At 41.9% G+C, this 20,263-nt stretch overlaps 3 protein-coding genes across 3 annotated transcripts in view; 2 read left to right on the forward strand and 1 right to left on the reverse strand.

The window, feature by feature from the left end:
- Positions 1-3,012: 3,012 nt before the first annotated feature.
- On the forward strand, positions 3,013-5,196 carry LOC134637488 (kelch-like protein 38). Its single transcript, XM_063487932.1, has 4 exons — positions 3,013-4,232; positions 4,318-4,459; positions 4,551-4,656; positions 4,907-5,196. Exons 1-4 carry the CDS (start codon positions 3,013-3,015, stop codon positions 5,194-5,196), a joined length of 1,758 nt encoding a protein of 585 aa, XP_063344002.1.
- A 3,819-nt stretch (positions 5,197-9,015) lies between these two features.
- fbxo32 (F-box protein 32) lies at positions 9,016-15,985 on the forward strand. The gene is made up of 9 exons (XM_063487738.1): positions 9,016-9,457; positions 9,956-10,080; positions 10,393-10,442; positions 10,572-10,664; positions 13,019-13,112; positions 13,690-13,874; positions 13,973-14,155; positions 14,512-14,655; positions 14,793-15,985. The coding sequence occupies exons 1-9, from the start codon at positions 9,345-9,347 to the stop codon at positions 14,880-14,882; spliced, it is 1,077 nt and encodes a 358-aa protein (XP_063343808.1). The 5' UTR covers positions 9,016-9,344; the 3' UTR covers positions 14,883-15,985.
- Positions 15,986-17,256: 1,271 nt separating this feature from the next.
- Positions 17,257-20,263, reverse strand: part of prelid3a (PRELI domain containing 3A) — a 3,466-nt gene continuing 459 nt past the window's right edge. Inside the window, exons 2-7 of the mRNA XM_063486416.1 lie at positions 19,913-20,081; positions 19,627-19,716; positions 19,466-19,536; positions 19,178-19,280; positions 18,857-18,933; positions 17,257-18,735 (exon numbers count right to left, since the gene is read on the reverse strand). Coding sequence (XP_063342486.1) covers positions 18,862-18,933; positions 19,178-19,280; positions 19,466-19,536; positions 19,627-19,716; positions 19,913-20,081 — 505 coding nt within the window. The 3' untranslated portion in view covers positions 17,257-18,735; positions 18,857-18,861. The remainder of the gene's footprint in view (positions 18,736-18,856; positions 18,934-19,177; positions 19,281-19,465; positions 19,537-19,626; positions 19,717-19,912; positions 20,082-20,263) is intronic.

A 20,263-nucleotide genomic window follows, 5' to 3' on the forward strand; every position in this document is an offset into this window, starting at 1 on the left:
TGAGAAGATAATCATTTGGTGATATGAAGACACAGCACGGGGCAGTGGGTGGCAACAGTTAAGCTGCTGTATGAAAACGCTGTGCTGCAAAGTGTGTGCCGAAGCTTTAACTTTTAATATAACTTGTTGCCTACAGGCAGACATTAATGAGTCCTTTTTGTCAAGGTGACGGAACAGAGATAGAAGACAATGTGCTTAACTTTTAAAAGATGCAATCGCGGCGCTGAATATGAGAGTGCGGGTGATAAAATGACACTGCGGTCTCCCGGGTAAACGAGTTAAGCTTTTGCCTTTGACAGGAGCACGTAGTGGCAGATATTAATTTTTTGACATTTTGTTTCATGATACAATTAGCAGGCAAAAAAACACAACACTTTAGTTTATTGGAATATAAATGATGTCTTTGTTGTGTACTGTCACTGAGGACCCCGTAAGCACAAACAACAAAGGTTTAAGCGTTAATTAGAAAGGAAATTGTTTTTCTTTTTCATAATGAATTGTGTATTTACCCAACGCTCGGCCACTAGATGGCGCTGTTTAGTTGTGTCTGCTTATAATGCAAAGAAGTACTATCCTGTGGTATCACACGTGTGGTTATTGTGACCTCAGTTCTTGATGTTTACAGCCTGCCTTCATTTTCACTTTATTTCGTTGTTGTTATTGTTGCTATAACTGTGCAAGCAGTGATATGCTCGCATTTGCCCACAAGCAACAGGACAAGATGTCAACATAAGATGGCCAGTAAGTGCAAGCGCTCTATGATGTGAACTGCTGGTGCTGTTGTACAATAACCTACACATCTATCTACACTGCCATGGCATCCCAGGCAGCTATTTATCTTGAATTTGCCAAGCTCTGTACAAAATCCCACAAACACGAGAAAACATGCCACATCTGTAACTGCGATTACTGAAAATGCCTTTTCATTTAAAAGAAATATTTATATGTAAGTGCCCACATTTAAGAAAGACCCAGCAAGCTTTGATTCTTCTCCAGCTTTAATGAATATCCTGTTGCCACTTTGAATGATGCATTCCATGAAAGCTGCTGTATAGGCTCTATCTGTTTCAGAGAGCATAAAAATGAGATGGAAATGAGCTTAAAAAACACACAAAGATAGGGAATGCAAGCAACTGTTGCTGATATACAGTTAAATTAGGATATTTCTTTATGCATAAAGGATCAACACATAAAACACCTCTCATGTTCCTCCATTAAGCCCAAGCCTCTGGCTGAGGTTATATAAATCGGAAACATTTTCACTGAACTTGCGGCGAACTGTTTGTAATGTTGTGGCCACAGTGTTTTCCATGTTCTTTTTTCTTGAATCCTGCTGAAACCTCCTCGTATCGCTCTGTTTATGTCGCTTCTGCTGTAACATAATCCTGTTTTTCTCTGTGTGTTCCACGAGCCAGCCGGCAGAATGAGCAGCCAGCAAAAATGAGCGTTATCAAGTATCAGTGCCGTTTTTACTGCTGCAATCATGTGCCAGACAGAGATAGAGCTGATGGAGTGAGTAGGAATGCGAGCTATAAAGAAGAAAGGAGAGGTCTCATGTGGGTTTAATAAATAGAGGAAGAACAAAATATCAGAAGAAGAGGGAGAGAGAAAGAATAATAAATAAAGGAACAATACAGATTTGGTGGTAAATCCAGACAGATTCTGAGACAGCTCTCTAGCATGTCACATGTGTCTGCAGCAGTGCTGCCAAAGACAAGCTCTATTTTTAGGGGAGGAATGTACACACAGGCCTCGTGGAAAGAGACCATAACAACAAACAGTACCCAACACACCTCTACAAAGAGAGAGGAGCGTACAGTCACACCGATTTAATGCTAGAAGAAAGAGGAAGACAGGGAAGGAGAATGTTCAGACATCATATTTGATGCTGAGAATTTACTTTGAACACAGTGGGACCCCCAAGAAACCCTGAAAGAATCACAACAGGTAAGAGCCGTATTCATGTAAGGCTGCAAGGAGGACTGAATCTGCTCTGTGTGATGTCTAACCTTAACAGTACCTTACATATACTGAAATATACTTATTTCATATGCTGAAATAAATGTTAATTTATAATGGTAAACGGGCTGGTTCTTATATAGCGCTTTTCTACTCTGAGCATTCAAAGCACTTTAAACGACTTGCCTCATTCACCCACTCACTTTTATTTTCTATGCATAAGTTCTTTCTATCTTACATTCACACGAGCAGCTATGGGTTAGTATTTTGCCCAAGGATATTTTGGCATTCAGACTGTAGCAGCCAGTGATCGAACCACCAATCTTCAGATTAGTATATGACCTGCACTACCTCTTGAGCCACATCTGTACAGCATTTAATACTTAGTTTTAACAGTATGTGGCATTTAGTATTAACCATGTGCATTAGTTTGCACAATTTGTACTAATATCTAATGCATGAAGACCTAAAAAAAAAAGAAGTTTGAAGCTCATAAACATAAACACTGCCACACATAAACACAAAACACAAAATCCTCATCTGTCCCATGACACCCCACCAAGAAAAATAATTTCATGGGTGTTTCATCAGAAATTTCGACTTAGTTTCCAAAATGATGAGACAGCCATGCTGTAGGCCTCATTGAGTATCTGTGTCTGGTTAAAAAGGCTAAATATGGTCCAACTGTTGCCTGAACAAAGATTATGTTTCTGTTATGAGTTGAAAGTTGCAAACTTTAAAACTAGACATTTGGAGCAGAATTTTAGGGAACGCTAACCATGTGTATTTGCAGGTAAATAGTTTGCTTGATTGATTCATACATTCGGATATTCGTTCATCAAGTCATTGAAAAAAGCAGAAAGGACTTAGCTCATTTAAGAAATGGAATCCCAATATGGTAAACTGACCTACACAATAAAAAGCTGGTATTCTGACAGCATATAGCCAATAAACATAACTTCACAGCAAGCACAGTGAGTAAGTGATCACATTGCTCATAGGCTTCAATAACAAGTTGCACGTGATAATCTGAGCCTACTTTCTTTTCTCAGCATGGATCAACCAGCACGTGAGGTCTACCATTTCAAAGACAAAGAGCAGTCCTCCAACCTGCTCCTGCAGCTCAACAGACTGAGACAGGAGAACATCCTGACTGATGTGCTGCTGTGTTCAGATAATACAGAGATCCCCTGTCACCGAAATGTCCTGGTGTCCAGCAGCCCTTACTTCAGAGCCATGTTCTGCAACAACTTTGTGGAGAGACAGCAGACCAAAATAGACCTAAAGGGAATCACATCCACCATTCTGAGCAGCATTATCGACTATGTTTACACAGGACTCATCAGCATCAGCATGGATGACGTACTTCCTCTGATGCAGGCAGCATCCATGTTGCAATATGGCCGCCTTTTTGAGGCCTGCTCGAGTTTTCTGCAGGAGCAGCTTAGCCCAGACAACTGCTTGAGTATGATAAGACTTTCTGATATCATGAGCTGTAAAAGTTTAAGAGACAAAGCAAAAGAGATGGCCATGAAGAGCTTCTGCGACGTCTCAATATCTGAGGACCTGTGTGAGCTGTCTTTGCCGGAGCTCATGGGATACCTGGAGGATGATTCCCTTTGTGCAGAGGAGGAGCAGGTTTTTGAGACACTTGTTGCTTGGATCCATCACGATCCTTTGTCCAGGCGAGGTGCCATCAGTGACCTTTTCAAGAAGGTTCGCCTTCGATATATCCACCCCACCTACCTCTTCCAGTTCATAGCCAATGATCCTCTGATCCAGTCCTCCACCCTCTGTACTGAACTCATAGAATCTGTTAGACGCCTCATGTTCTCTGTTAGCACAAAATGCAGTGGAGACATCGCAGCAGACTTTAAACATCCCTGGGTTACGCCAAGGCGCTACAGCTATCATGACATGTTGGTGGTGGTAGGAGGGAGGAAGAATAACGAGCAAACCTCAAGGGAGGCCATAGTGTTCGATGAGAGGAGCCAGATGTGGCAGTGGCTTGCTAAGCTGCCTGTTCGTCTCTACAAAGCCTCCTACGTTGCCCTACACAGTATCCTCTATGTCATCGGAGGTCTGACCACAAATTCGAAGAACAGCGAAGTCAGTAGAACTGTCTACACCCTTTCCCTTAAGACCAACCACTGGCGGACAGCAGAGCCTATGTTAGAGCCACGCTTTGCCCACCAGAGCGTCTCCTACCTCCACTTCATCTTTGCCCTGGGCGGCCTTGGACCTGACAGGCGATTGACAGACAGCGTGGAGAGGTGAGATGGTCCGTCCTTAGTCAAGAAACTCTGCATACACAGAATGACACACATGAACAAACACATCTCTCAATGCTCTCATCAGGTACAACAGTATGTTCAATCTGTGGGAGTCGATGGCACCCATGCCTGAGGCTGTACTGCACCCCGCGGTGGCCGCTACTAACCAGAGGATCTACATGTTTGGAGGAGAGGATGCCATGCACAACCCTGTCAGAATGATACAGGTATTACTACACCTGTTAACTTTGCAGTCATTTGTTTCATCCATTCACATTTATTCATTCACCCTTTTTATTTCTCCTCTCCCCTGTGTAGGTGTATCACATCGCCAGGAACATGTGGTCTAAGATGGAGAACAGAACAGTGAAGAATGTTTCTGCTCCCGCTGTGGTCATGGATGAGAAAATCTACATCATTGGAGGTAAAAGGGCTAAGAAAGATAGAATAGACATGAACTGCACATGTGATAATGATAACTGTGTCATTTCACTGGGGGCCTGGACTGAACTTTCATACACGGTCCATTAGGAAAATGGGATTTTTACAGTATTCTTCAACAAAACAAAGGGATTCTTGCAAAATTCTTGATGGATCACTTTACAATTTCATCACCAATACATACCAAACTACTGCATATGAATATATATATCATAATATCTTCTCTGTCACAGGATACACCAGGAGGATGATTGCATACGACACCAAGGCCAACCGATTCATCAAGTGTGCCAACCTCAAGGAGAGGAGGATGCACCATTCAGCCACCGTTCTCAGTAACAAACTGTATGTAACAGGCGGACGTTACATCAATGGCCACGACGTTATTGAAGACTCGGACGCTTTTGAGTGTTACGACCCGAAAACAGACACATGGACAAGTAAAGGGAGTCTGCCTTACAAACTGTTCGATCACGGCTCCGTGACTCTCACATGTGTCTCACAGACATGGTCGAAATCATAAATTAGGCAGTCAGTAGTGTTTTGTTTTGTTTTGACTTCAATATTTTATAGAACAAATGTCATTTTCATTTTTTAATCTTTTAAATTTAAAACTAAAGTATTTAAATGTTAAGCACTATTTATTCCACGACTTTTCTGTGTTGTTGTTTAACGCCTGACTCTGACTTGCATAAAAGAAGACGACTCTTGCTGCATAGCCTGCTCTTAACCTGTCTGGCTTCACAATGGGTGAGAGTGCTATTTTCAGCCTGCTCTAAATCCAGAGATTTCACCTGTCATGTTTAAATCAAGAGGGCTGTGTACCGGTTGGTGCAACTCAAAGCTGTGTGTGCAGCTCGTAGGTTTGAGCCTGCTGATGTGAGCAGCAAAGCTTTGGATCAATTTCTATCACTTTAATGAAAATGGTGGTGAAATTAATGTGATAAAGAGCAAGAGATTGTTAATGCAGTGCTGAAATCAAAATAAAAGCATACCAGAAGGTCCACTGTTTTGGGACTTGGTGCCGAGCATACTTTTGCATCAAATGCTGAAATAATTTGTTCTAATGTTCAGGTTTAATGTTTTTGTACTGTTGTTTACTGGTTTCAGCCCCTGTTTTTGTACAGCTTGAAAATAAAATCACAGTCTATACATGTGGTCTTTCTTCATCCCCACAGTACAACTCAGCAGTTCTTGGTCTGTTGACAGTGAATCGCAATCCGAGCCGGTGCCCTGTATGTCTCATCATATGTCCGTTTGAACCCTCTCACACTGGATCTCAACATGTCCAGACAGGTTCCTGTTCTCCACACACATGGAGATACAGGATGTAACCAAGAAACGTTACCCTTTTATAAAGAACATGCTGAACTTTTACCCAGTGACAACATCATTGCTGGCCCTGTGACAGTGGGAATTGAGGCCACGAATCCCATCTGACTCACTGATTTGTTATGGTTCACAAATTAGATGTATGCTAAAAATCTGAAGATATGCGGGACAAACAGCTTCCTATAGAATGATTGCACAGTGCAAGTTTAAGCAGCAGTTAAAGAGATTACATCATTTTATTCATCAGTGGCATCTGCAATGTAATGTCAGCCTTTCGTATGGCGTAAACACAATGTGACCAGAGGGGACATTTTTTTGAAACCAAAAGTCACTGGGTCAGATGTTTCAGTCGTTTTGCTGCCAGCAAACGGAGCCCAGGGGACAGTGGGTGGAGTGGCCGAGACAAGGTGGTGTGGATGGGTGACTGGAAAAACTATAGGTGATCTGATGTTATTTTGAGCAACAAACAAGAAGGGCAAATGTTACACCACGTGAGGCATGTGGCCCAGCCGGTTTCCGTGCAAGCTGGCAGATGTGAGCGAAGACTCGAGAGAAACTCATGAGCGGGGGTTTCACAACAGAGAACCTGACCGAGTGATGAAACCCATCCAAGAGGAGCAGCAACAGGTGTATGTGTTTGTGTAACTGTGTGCATATATATGTGTGTGTGTATTTGTGATTAAGGTGTTTGGCGTTTCAAGTGGGGCTGACCAGCTGCCGTGTCTGGTCACAACATCACAACAAAAACAGACAGAGGTGAGAGTGGAAAAGATCGTTCAGTGACGACCTTTCCTAAGTTCTAAGTTGACATACATATCAGAGAAAGATATATTTCAGCATATTTAAACATTTATCTAGATATAAATATAGAAAATGTATAGATATAAAGTTAAAAAAATATATACATTTATGCATCACATCCACACATGCTAGCTCTGTAGGGCTACATGAAGCGATTTTATCTTACTACTGGTTGGTCCAACAGAAAACAGAGCATATATCTGCTTCAATATTATTATTCTCATCATTATTGGTCATTCCATGAGTAAACTAAACCCAGACTCTTTAGAATCTTAGGTCATAGCTGCCTTCTTGGTCAGTCACTAACTGACTGCACTTGCTGGGACTTTCCAGCCTGTCATTCAGCCTAGTCTACAAATAGACTTAATCAGACTTCAGGGACTCACAGCATATTACTGCATTACCCTGAAGTTCACACAGTAATACATTTTAGGTTTTTCAGTTCCACTTCTCACACACTCTCTATGGTCACCCATATGGGGAACTACTTCTGCACAAACAGCTCTGCAGCTGCTGAGATTATATGCCCTGTATGGCTCTATTGTATCAAGCAGAGGGTGTTCGCAGGCCTTCTGCATATATCAGGATGTTAGATTAAAGCCACAAACATCTGTTTGAGCCGTGAAGTTGTAATACGCAGTCTGAGGTGGATTTTTTTTCTACACGGTAAAAAAAAGGCAAAGAAATAAATAGAGGAAGAAGAAGCGGATATACATTTGTAGCGCTGCGGGGTAGTTTGTGACCATCAGCAGCACAAAAACCACACGAGCCACATCTGCACGACCTAATGTGTCAAAGCACAAGCGCTAGCGCTGCCGCTTCTTGGAGGGAAACCATGTGGCAGTGATGACATGTTTTTCCTGATCATATAACGTGTCGTGATATACAACAGCATTGTAAGCGCTCACTCACATGGATTGAGATACACACATGCGTGCACAGCTGCCATTGCAGCAGTTTACTGAGAAGTGTTTGCTATGTTGGAGCAATTTTTAGGAAGTTGACATTTATATCCGCAGCTAAAAGACAGGTTGACCAGACCAGGATGTGTGTTGCAAGATCTTAAAGGCACTTCTTCAGCAATCACTTTTATCTTAGTTTTTTCAGTGAACTGCTCGGTCATTGCACTGAAAACTCAAGGCTGGCATGAGAAAAGCGATTAAAGCTGTAAACACACAGACATAAATTTTTAATGTGTATTCCGAAAAGCCACACACAGATTAATGTGTAAACATGTCACATGTTTAATGAAGCTGATAAGATCCGACCCAGTGACCTGTAAACGCTATCTTCTGTAACGCGGGCCAAAGTCAACAAAATACCCTCATCCTGTCTTCACGGATCAACCTGGGCCATTTTAGGAAAACTGAAACACACTGGTAAGCCCCCTGAATTACACACACACATACAGACACAAACACACTCCTTCACAATCCACAGTGTGGCCAAATACCCTGGAAAAATCTAGAGGACAAATCAGTCTATTTATAATACAGAGTGAGACTGAGAATCAGGGCACTTAGCTGTGATATTGCAGTGTAATTTCCCCCCTTATAGATTTACAGTGTCATAAAGCGAGCGCTGATAAGGCTGAGCAGACCGCTTCCTGAACAACAACTGTGTTTTATCAACATCAATCCATCAGGCATTAAAAAAATGTTATTGTTTGAACAGGCAGGTTTTCAGTGTGCCTTCCTCAAAGTCAGAGGTTTGCTGCAGGATGGCTTACACAGCATATTTGGAAATTATGCTTGATTTGTAAACTATTGAATAGTGATTAAGGAAGATGGGATCAAATCAGTATGAATTTAACCCAGCTCTCGTTTGAGCATGTAAATTTGTGTAGTATATCATTTTTCTGTTTACCAAGTGTTATTTTCTTTATATTTAACCCAATCATCAAAAACAGCAGTGGTGATAGTAGATTTATGTGTGTAATAATGATTATTCCTTGTAGCTGAACTCCGACCACAGCCAGGAAAGTAGCAGTGTCTCAATGTAAAAAAACAGAAGAAAAAAATGAATCAAGCACAAAGAGTACACACAAGTCAATCAAACGACTGCAAAGAGACACAAAACATCTACTAAGTCCAAGCAGCTACTTTAAAATGAAGTAAAGAATAAATGGACTTTCTCAAAGTTACATAATAGTCTGTACACATTAAAAAACGCCTTCCTCCATTGTGTTAAAATATTTGAACTGCATTTCGTTGGTGTCCCCTGTCATTATTTTCCATGACATGAGGAGTGTTGATTCCTCCGCTCGCTTCTCTGAGAGGTTGTGCAACGCTGGAGTTGATAAACAAAGCCACGTGTTGCAGGGAAGTTTCCAAAGTGGGCGGAGCTCGCGTGTTTCCGGGTTCTCACTTGGAGGATATAAAGAAGAGCTGCGCAATGTCAACAGTAGGCTAGAAACACAGGGGGCAAAACAAAGCACTTAGAAGCAGGGGTGGTTACATAATAAGCTAAATCAGAGGGCTTTCCAAAGATTTCTCACGCATTTATTGACTTTGTTTAAGTTAGCGTCATCGAGTGAGGATGCCTTTTCTCGGACAGGACTGGAGGTCGCCGGGTCAGAGCTGGGTGAAAACCGAAGAGGGATGGAAAAAGACAACAACCGACGACAAAAACAACAATGTCTCCGTGCAGAGGTTGGTCATTAACCGAGAGCTAAGAAATGGCGCTGTCTCTGAGGAGCTTTGGAAATTGAAATGCGCCATCACTTTTGTTTGGTTAGAGAGAGATGGAGGGAGGAGGGACTTTCTTCAAAAGTCCAAACAGCATTATGAGCAGAAGCGGCTGACACACATACACGCACACACATAAAAAACTAAACCAAAAACAACTATAGGCCTCCACCTCGGTGTCGTTTCCTTCTCACTCACCTCAGTGTCTTTGTGTGTTTCTGGTTGCTATGTTACTTTCCTAGGCTAATCACCGAGCTATTAATAACCTCCCTAAACAAGTGAGTGGATTAACAAAGATCTGTAAACTTTCCAGATGAGCTACAGTCATTTCACCACGGCCCAAGTGACAGTTTTTCCTTTGGTTTTGATGCTGGAGTTGCTCTCTGTGTAGAAGGAAAAAGGTTAAAGTGGATTGCAGTTCAAAATAAATTAATAAAAAAATGTGTCCTTGTGTTTTTGCAGCTTCTGCAAAGAGGCCGAGGAGGAGGAGAGTTTTAACAAGGAGAACCTGCTGCTTTCTTTCAGCTATGACATGGCTGCCAAGAAGAGGAAAAAAGACCTAATGAACAACAACACAAAAGTCCCATGTGAGTCCTTATATAAAAAAATAAAAGGAAGCAAAATATTTAGCCCGTTTTAATGTGTGGGAGTCATAAATCACATAGCAATGCATCAAACTTAAGTTCCAGTAGGTAATACAAGCAGGAGAAAGCTGGAAGGGAAGGCATTGGTGGACCACCTCCTAATGACACTGTTGTTTAGTCATTTTCCTGCATTTTATAAACTCCCTTTCCAAAGGCAGCTCTGAAAACTTATTTGTGCTGAATACATTTGTCACAGAGCTTATAAGCCGCTTAATGAGGGCAGGCCACTAACGTAAACACTTTGCTTTCTCACAGATTTCCACAGGGAAAAATGGATTTATGTTCATAAAGGAAGCACCAAGGAGGTAACAAACCGACTCATTCCGCTTCACATCAACTTTTCATATTGTCATTGCTAATGTAAACATGCTGAGAAAACTCTATACTCCTGCTGAGGATTGCAATCTAATACCCTGATAATTAAATTCTCCCAGCGCCATGGATATTGTACACTGGGAGAGGCCTTCAACCGCTTAGATTTCTGCAGCGCCATCAAGGACACGAGGAGATTTAATTACGTTGTCAGAGTGAGTTCTCGTTTCTTTCCTTTCTTCTTAGTTTGTGCCGTCTCTTTCTGTTTGTCTTTCTCCGTGGTAGTTAATGGGAGATCTGTTTGTCAGTGGCACAGAAAAGCTTAAGGTTAAGAGGGTGTGTAGGCCTCTGCCTGCTTCTTATCAATGCTCTGCAGACAAGAGTCTCTCAGTGCTGATGATAGGGACCCAGGGAGTGTGTGTTTGAAGTAGGGACACAGTGTGGCTTTTTTGTTTTGGAATATGATTGCCAAAGCATGTTGGTATCCCATAGGATTAAGCGAGGAACAGATGGATCATGTAGTGAGCTTAAATGACCAATTGGGAGATATTAGTGTCAGTAGCATTGTGGGATACGAACAGAAAACCTGGAAGGCCACGCACGGGAAACTCTTTAATGAAAGTCATCCACACATGCACAGAGTTTGAACAGATTCAGCTTGGTGGGTATTCCTGACAAAGACGAACGAAAAAGTGATGCTCGCGTGCCATCATCTAGTCGAATTTAGAGCTTCTTCCTCACTGAACTGAACACCAGCTCTCCCACATGTGCTCACATGTGAGGTGAAGGTGGGGGAGTGTGTATGCGCGAGGAGGGTGACAGCTGTGCAGTGAGGTGCGACCACCTGACAGTTGCTTTATGAAACCAAACCCGGTGGTAGTCAGATGATTCAGACCCCTCTGCAAACACAAACACAGATACATTGGCCTCTGCCAGGTTAAACACCCTCCTTATGTGCTCTCCTCACTCATCCAGTGGTCCAATGTCACATTTCTTTCTTTCTTTTTCCCTCTCTATGTTGAGTATCTGTGTGTCGTTCTTATATAAAGAAGCATTTAAATGAGTTGTAGCCTTCTTCAGGAGGACACAAGCGAACTTTCTCTTGGCAGAAAAGTGAGGTTTCAGGGGATCGTATTTTATAAAGTGTCAAACCCATAAATGGAGATTGGACTCTAATCTTATCGGAATACAAAATAATCTGGTAATCCAGATAAGTGTTAGGAGTTAGATTTACTGCAGATATTTGGCTATTTGTTAACATCTCTGTTGGAGTTTGGGATTGACCTTTTAGTGCAGGTTCCAGTTAACGAGTGCAGTGTAGTGTGGTAAGCCCAAAGAACAATATGGCTGTGAAACACTAGCGCCTGGTCTGGACACAGTGTCCTAGGTCACTGCTCTTCACTGGTTGTGTCTGATGGCATTTGCGGGTTCATTTAACTCTGTCTCAGTTACACAGATCAGATTCTTCCATGACGAGGCAAGTGGTCCTCCATTTGTTTTTGTTTTTTTCTTTGTTCTTTTTTTTTTTCATCTCACAGCCAGTGAACGTAGGTTATTTCAAGGACGAGCCATGTGTAACTTTAAAATGAGCATTAATGCAGAGATGGCACATAATAACAAAAGGATGCGGCGTGTCTAATTCTGTCGGTGTGTTTGTGGAAAAAGTGTGAGCCGCACGCCAAAGTATAAAGCGCAGTTTAGTGAACTGCAGGAGCTAAAAGTAGATACGGAAACGCACATTGTTCTGCCCGGCTGCTCTACAAAGAGAGGAGCAATTGATGAGCTGCTAAAAGAAGAAGGGCACGGGATTAGGTTTTAGGAATGGAGCTGGGAAGAGGGGGAAAAAAAGACAGTGAGGAAGGAGTGAAGAAGCTTAAAAATGGCAAAGCTGACAGGGAGCGTGAGGATGAAAAGGGTCAAAGGTCATTTGGTTAAAAATGAAGCATTATTAAGATGGCTGGTTCTTATTTTTCAGTATCCCAGTACCCCAGAAAGTACCCCGCAGTTTACCAGTACGCTGATATACAAACAAAGGTCATGACGTGGTCAAAATGAGCCAGAGTTTCTCCATGATGTCACAGCATCTGCTGCATGCCAGACATGCCACCCTGTTGGAACCCGCTGTTTGTCCGCTAGCCAACGGCAACAGACATACATACACACACACACACACACGCTTACATAGTCACGCACACTCTGTCAAATGATTCGGCTAATTCACATGACAGGAAAACCAGGACTCAAACGATTAAAAGCTTGTTTGTGCCGGCATGGGGTGGCTGACCTTGTTGACAGCCTGGGCTCTTATCCAACACCTTTCCGAGTAGCTTCTTCCCCTAAATAAGCCCTAGAATGCTGTTAGACGTTCACAGCTTCACTTGAGAGAAATGACCACATGGAATGTCTCCAAAGTTGTTCTAGGCAGCAATTATTGTTAGAACCAAGTGCTTTGTAAGAATGCAGCATAACAATCTTTAAGAAACACGGCAGTGGAACAGAGCGTCTCACTTGCAGACAGGATGAAATTTATGTTGTTTCTTTTTTTCCCCCCACCTCCCCATTCCTCCAGCTCCTGGAGCTTATTGCCAAGTCCCAGCTCCCCTCACTCAGTGGAGTGGCGCAGAAGAACTACATGAACATTCTGGAAAGAGTGGTACAGAAAGGTGAGCTCCGATGCCCTGCCTCTTCATTTCAGTCTTTTTGTGTGTCAGATGATTTTCTTTTCATGTCGTTTTGTTTCCCTGTGCTGTTCTTAAATATTTGCCCCTCAGTCTACTTAGTTTTTGCTAAGCTCGTGTATACAGCGTAGTGGACTCTTCTCGCCTTACTTTCTCAAAAGTGTAAACAGAAATAATGCAGGTATAGCAAAGCTGAAGCTTTCGATATATGATGAAATGAACCTTTGTGATGTCTGAAGAAGGCCGGGGATCGAGTTCAGTGCTTTAGTGGCACGCTGAAAAACACTGACAGTCACCAGACCCGAGTGCAAGTCACAGTGTAAACTAAATGTTCCTTCTGCTAAACAGAGATTCAGGTTGTTTAGGTAGCGTTATGAAACTGTTTTGCCAAATATTTGAAGTTCTGCGGGGCCGTTCCATCACACCCAAATATTTAGTTTAATAGAGGTTTTTTAATGATTTTTATTTAACTTATTTTTTTGAGGAGTCGCTTTCTACTTGGCTTGAAACTTCATTGTATCATTGTGGTCATTAATCTTGGTTGTTGACCAACTCTCCACAGTCCTCGATGACCAGCAGAACGTCCGCCCCATCAAAGAGCTGCTGCAGACCCTATATGTCTCGCTGTGTGGGCTCGTTCAGGACATGGGCAAGTCTGTGCTGGTGGGGAACATCAACATCTGGGTACACCGAATGGAGAACATCCTGCAGTGGCAGCAACAGCTGGACAACATCCAGATCAATAGGGTAAGCATCTGCCTACAATGCAGAACTCCAGAGGGGCTCTGAAGTGCAAATCTTTGTTATATCATAGATTTTCTTCTTTTCTCTCATCTCTTTTTCAGCCCACAAATACAGGCATGACTCTGACTGACCTGCCTGCCAGTCTGCAGCTGAACATCATGCACCGTCTCTCTGACGGCAGAGACCTGGTCAGCCTGGGCCAAGTGTGTCCGGAGCTGGGGACCCTCACAGAGGACCGGCTGTTGTGGAAGAAACTCTGCCAGTACCACTTCACAGACAGACAGGCATGTAGAAATTTAAGGGAATGCAAACACTTGCGTACGTGGAATGTTCAGATGGCCTTTATGGCATCTGTGATAAAGCTAGCCTGGAAAATGGGAGGCAGTAACCGAGCACCATGCTCAAAAGGCATGCATTTGATAAGTGAGTGAGGGATTCTCACCTATAGGCTAAAGTGGGTTACAGAGAAGCTTTACAGGATAGACGCCCCCCGCCCCCAAATGACAAAACTATCTATTAAGGTTTCTAAAATCTCACTCTGAGTGTGACTAGTAGTATATGAATAAAATAAAAGCCTGAAGTATTTTTTTCTTTCTTTTTTGAGTAACATTTTTTTTAAAAAGTCTGTCTTATATTTTAGATCCGGAAGCGGCTGATGGTGTCAGATAAAGGTCACCTGGAGTGGAAAAAAATGTACTTTAAGCTGAGCCGCTGCTATCCTCACAGAGAGCAATACAGCGACACCCTGCACTTCTGCACACACTGCCACATCCTTTTCTGGAAGGTACTATGCTTCGTTCTCTTTCATTTTGCACTTGATCAGTGTAGATGTGAAACTAAAATGTTCCTGATTTTAAAGCAGAGGGGGAAAAAGGCATTATAAATTCATGCAATGTTTCTTTTTCTTTTTTTTAATTTCAGGACATAAACCACCCCTGCACAGCCAACAACCCAGAAAGCTGCACCATGTCCCTCTCCCCTCAAGACTTTATCAATCTTTTCAAATTCTGATCCCTCCCACACACAGACGCCCCGAATCCCGATGATCGGACTGTACATACTGCTGTACATATTGTTTTCTTTAATATCACGATTCTTGGATGTATTTTAGAAGAGACTGGAGAGTGCTGAGGCAGCGGGACAGTTATGCAATCAGGTTTCTTTTGAGCGAGCACTGAGGACCCATCAGAGTGGGTTAACTGTGGAAAGCTAGTGGATGTGACGAAGAGCAGTAGTGATGTCGAGGAAATCGGGCTACATGCGAAGGAAATGAAGGGAATACTTAACTGCTGGAGTTCAATCTTAGTTTAATGTGTTTTCTGAAATTACACTTGCAAAGTAAAAGCACCTTTTGAACTTTAGATTTGAGCACCTTTTTTGGATTTTGTTTTTTATTTTAATCTTGTATTTCAGTGGTTTCAGTAATTGTTCTATTCAAAGGAAGAAGAGCGATTTCTTCAAAGTTGTATTTCTTATTTCTCATATGGGGAGGTGCAGTGTGCTTGGTGTTTAGATGGAGTCTGTACTAATATTCATTTTTGGAACTGGGATGAAGAAAAGTAAATGTAAGGTTGCAGCGGTACCTAAGAGAAAATGAATGTAAGCACGAGTTGTAAATAACCGTTTAGACTGGGTGATGATTGCTTTGACAGGTTGACTCACTGTCATAGTCTTTTCTATTTTGATTTCTTTTTTCACTTTTATATGGATTTGATTTTTTTTCCTGTTGCAGGCGATACAGCCGCAGCACGTGAGTGCAGTATTACCAAAGATTGTTATCAAAGTCAGTGTAACAGTGGTGTGTGCCTTTATCATGAAACTTGAAGCCGTATAGGTACAGCTTGTGCCTTGTTTGCAATGCTTTCAGATCCTAATGCTGTTATTTTTTTTTTATTATCATTTTAAACATCAAGTGTCTCATTTACAGAAGGGTTAAGCTCTGAGGCTCTCACACCAAAGTTAACTGTTTGAGATATCCCGCATGACATCGAGCTGATTGTGTTTACTTAATGAGATTTTTGGCAAGCGGCTCAGCTTGCCAAAAATCTCAAAAATCTTGGGTTTGAAGGAAAAGTGCAGTCTGACCCAGACTCACTTTTTTTTTTTTTTTTTTTTTTTTTTTCACTGATCAGACAGTGAAGAATGATGTACATGCTATGCAATGCATTCTCTTTATGTTCTGTTGAATTAATAAAAGGGGGGCAAAAAAGCCCTTAAAGCTGGTGTCATTTCTGAGTAGTCGCTACACCTTTCTATGGAGGAAAAAAAAATGAATAGAGCACTTAATCATCATGGTATAACACACAGTTAAACTTGAAGCAATCAATCTGTCCAGTTAGGAAGTAGAATCCATTGTATACCAGTTCACTTTCCTTGGTGCAAATGAAAGTGACAAGTGCTCTGGAGTGGAAACAACTGCAAAATAAGGGAGCTTCTTGCTAGTTTCCCCATCACTTCTGGTAGCAGAAGGTTGGACAGGTAGTCCAGCTCCTCCAGGGTGGTACTGTTTGTGTGTGTGTGTGCTGTTGCAAGAAAATTTAGTGTGTGTCTGAGAACGGTTTCCAGAGTGATCTGAGGAGAGCTAGGCAGGACTTATTTTGTGCAAGGATGAGTGCTGCTAGAGTCCTACAAAATGACCTCCAGCTGGCTACTCGTCTGCATGTTTCTGACCAAAATGGGAAGTAACAGACTTGGCATGATGTCCTGACATCATTTAGTGGGACTGGAGTTCTCAGACCAGTACCATGCAGCTTAGTGTGCATTCTCTTAGTAACACCAGAATTGCCAGGCCCAACACTGGCACCCCATTCTCTTGCACAAAGGAGCAGACACTGGTGCTGCTGGGTTACCTCCCTCTCTTCCTGTGTAATGGCCCCTCTCGTGGGATCTCTGCAACACTTTTGAGACAGTAAACATTCTTGCAACAACATACATTGATGTGCCGATTTTGGAGGACCTGGTCTACCTGTGCAGCCTGAATGGGCTGCAGGTACTGTCTCATGTTACCAGTAGTGATAAAGATGCAAGCAAAAAGCAGGGTTAGAGAGAAATCAGGCAGGAGGGAAAAGGAAAGAGCAATGGTTCTGTGGGCATCACCAGTAAAACCATTCCCTCTTAGGGGGGTTGTCTTGTAATTTTTCCCCTAATCGGTGAACCTTGTTGTAACTTTCATTTTTACCAAAGCAAGCATCATGAATTCACAATTTATGCTTCCTAACTTGATAGACTAATATCCCTTAAGTTTAACTGACTTTGTGTAATACCGTGATCATTAAGTGCTCTGTTAATTTTTTTTAAAAAAAGTTTTCTTTATTTATTGAACGGCGTATACAATGAGCTTGCATGAGGACAATTTTTAAACATTTTCTAGGTTTCTTGCTGGAGGTGAACAGAGGCCGCACCATAGGTATCTGTGTGCCCCCAATTGGACAAATGATGAACTACACTGCAGTTTAAAAAACTCTTGGTATGTTCACTGTGGTCATGGTGCAACAGTTACTGAGAGGTTTGCCTCAGAATTTATGCTTCTTTTCAAATGTGAGTGTTACTGACACAAACCAAAGAATTCAGGCAGTGTCAGCCTTGTATAGAGAGATTCATGCTATAAAATGACACTGCGGCTGTGAAGTGAAAATCTAAATGACTTCAGCAATTTTTCAAACACTTTTTTAATCATCGCAGAAAGATAACTGTTTCAAGTTACAAATAAAAAAAAGAAAATGTAACGTTTTCCCCCCATGAAATGAACACACACCCACACACACATGAAATAATTTACGTTTTATCACACATTGTTAAATAAATAATATTTATACAAATATGTAATTTTTTAAATTTTACTCAGAAAGCTGATTTAGCACGCTGTGCTTCTCCCAATGCAGAATTGCACATACAGTACTGCCCTGCTCCTCAGGGTATACAGGTTATGGAGTAGTTCAGCATGTGGAAGCATGACAGGTGTGACTGGCAAAGGCATTGCACTGCCCTCAAAGCAATAATACACAGGCATCATCTTAAGGCCATTATAAATGGTTTAGCCTGTGTGTGTTTGTATAACCTGCACGATCCTCCTCTTCCTCAGTAACCTGCTTGCAAACCTGCTGCCCATGCTACATCAAAAAGAAGCCGGTGTATTGATGCTTTGAGAGTACAGAAAGAAGGCGATGTTAATGATACATTCCCATCTTGTTTTTGTGATAGTAAGTCAAAGAACTGATATTGTCTATCTAAATATTTTTCTTCCCACTCCCACATTCTTGCTGTTTTTTTTACTACTATCATGCGGACATGATCTACAGTCTGTGCCCCGTTGTAACAAGTAATAAGCACCAATAAAAACTTTCCAATTTAAACTCCTACTATAGTCTCTGTTGTGTGACACTACACAAAAATCTACATTAGTTCAAATAAAATCATGAAGTTGGTTGCATATTAGTAACATTGTACCACGTCATCGCCTTTTGCATCCTTCCTCTCTAGAGTTTTAAAAATAATATGGCATGGTGTGAAAGTCATCTGTAATATAATATTTCAAACAGTGTTTTCAGGTGGTCCTTCAGTGAAGCTGATGCAGCTCTCTGTTTTGCTAACACTTCTTTAAACAGCTAATGAGTTAATGAGTAATCAGTGAGCAATAAGTTACGCCTAGCACAGTTGGCCCCTTATCTCTTAAAATCTACTCTAATATTTTTTAATAATCATTCAGCTTTGGCAAAAATGTTCTTCCAGTGCTGTTTCAGACGGAAATCCAGAAAAAAAACCTCTCAGACCACCACTGGCCAGAGAAATGCTGGAAATGTTGATGATCGCCAGTTGTTTATGAGGTGTAGCCGGGGAAAATAGTTGCCACTGTACACTTCAACATCTGCAAATTCAAACAAAGAAGCTCTAAGAATTTTATGGCTTCTGTGCACTTACAACTTTGGGGATTTTCAGAGGTAAGAATGAAGAAGAAAGTTGCGAAGAAAGGCAAAAAGAAGAGTTACCAGCGCTAGTAAATGTCACAGAGAGGAACATTTTCTCTTTCAGAGTTCTGAATAATCCACTCAATAGCATCCCAACCCTACAGATTCACAGAGAGAAAGAAAGAAAGGTTAAAAACAAGACCAAGGCCCAGAGACTGGCCAGTGAACATCATGGTGGGGTTGTAAACCACTGACTGTGTTTCTGCCAGAGTGGTAAAGAAACTAGCAGAGAAAGCAGAGGCCTACTTAAAAGACATGCAAAGACTGTATTATTTGAATCTGCATTTATCATCAAATCAGGGCGCAAAAGACAAATAAAAAGACAAACATATTATGTGTTACCTTCCTGGCGTTAGCTGACATACTCCTGGCCATCATGGCTTCCAGGTAGCTGCCCAGACTGACTCCCTTCACTGTAATGATGGCTTCCTGGGTCAGGACAGTCCTGAGCAGAGAGAGCACAGGTGATGGCAGAGACATCATTAAACAGAAAAACATTACCGTAACATCTTGTTTCTGTAAAAAAATAGTGTCACACTGATTCTGGCTCCTATCTCTTAGCCCTTTAAAAATGGACTGATGATATTCATTCTAAACACACGCAAATAAAATAAAAGTTAGACTACTTACACCTCAGGATTTTCTGGGTGTGGTCTGTAAAGAAGCCTCTCATCCACAGATATGAGGTTAGTTAGAGTAATCTGGAAAATAAAAGGGTAGATGGTGACAAAGTCTGTGCCACACTTTGTTTAAAAGCATTTATCAAGCTGCAAGCCTCCGTATTAACTTACATTTGTTGAGCACAACTCCATCTTTTTCTCCTCTGGATCAACTATGGAATGTTCCTTCACATAGGTCTGTGTCTGGTTGGTTCCCAGTATCTACAGATAGAAATATACAGCACAGACACACTAAATCACACCAGCAATCAAACCTGTACTGGCAACAGCCTAATTACTGTTTGTAGTCACTTCAGGTGAATGAATTGTTGTGCTGTCATTCCTTTGAAACACTTTAACAGAACCCCTGCAAGACATTGAGAACCATTTTATATGTCTGTATCTGCTGATGACTGACCGCTCTGACGATAGCTGGTAGGCCCCACTCTGTGCTGAGGAGTCTGTGGCTGTGAAGCCGGCCCTCTGTGTCCAGACTGCGGTCCAACACGTCCACCCCGATCACATTAGGGTTCATGGGGTTGGGGTACTTCCTCATAGCAGCCTTGATCACCGTCTCCCAAGGATAACTGCACACAGACCAGTACAAGATAATGTTTAAATGTGGTTACAACAGCAGCCATCAAAAATCTTCCATTGTTGGTTTCTCAAAGACACACTCTGGCTTGGACAGGTGTGGTTAGTGATCATCCTTGAAACATCATCAGTGGCATGCCTCCTGGTGTCAAGCCCATATAAAGACTTACCATAA

The sequence above is a fragment of the Pelmatolapia mariae genome, linkage group LG10_11 (genome assembly GCF_036321145.2).
Source record: "Pelmatolapia mariae isolate MD_Pm_ZW linkage group LG10_11, Pm_UMD_F_2, whole genome shotgun sequence".
Taxonomy (NCBI): domain Eukaryota; kingdom Metazoa; phylum Chordata; class Actinopteri; order Cichliformes; family Cichlidae; genus Pelmatolapia; species Pelmatolapia mariae.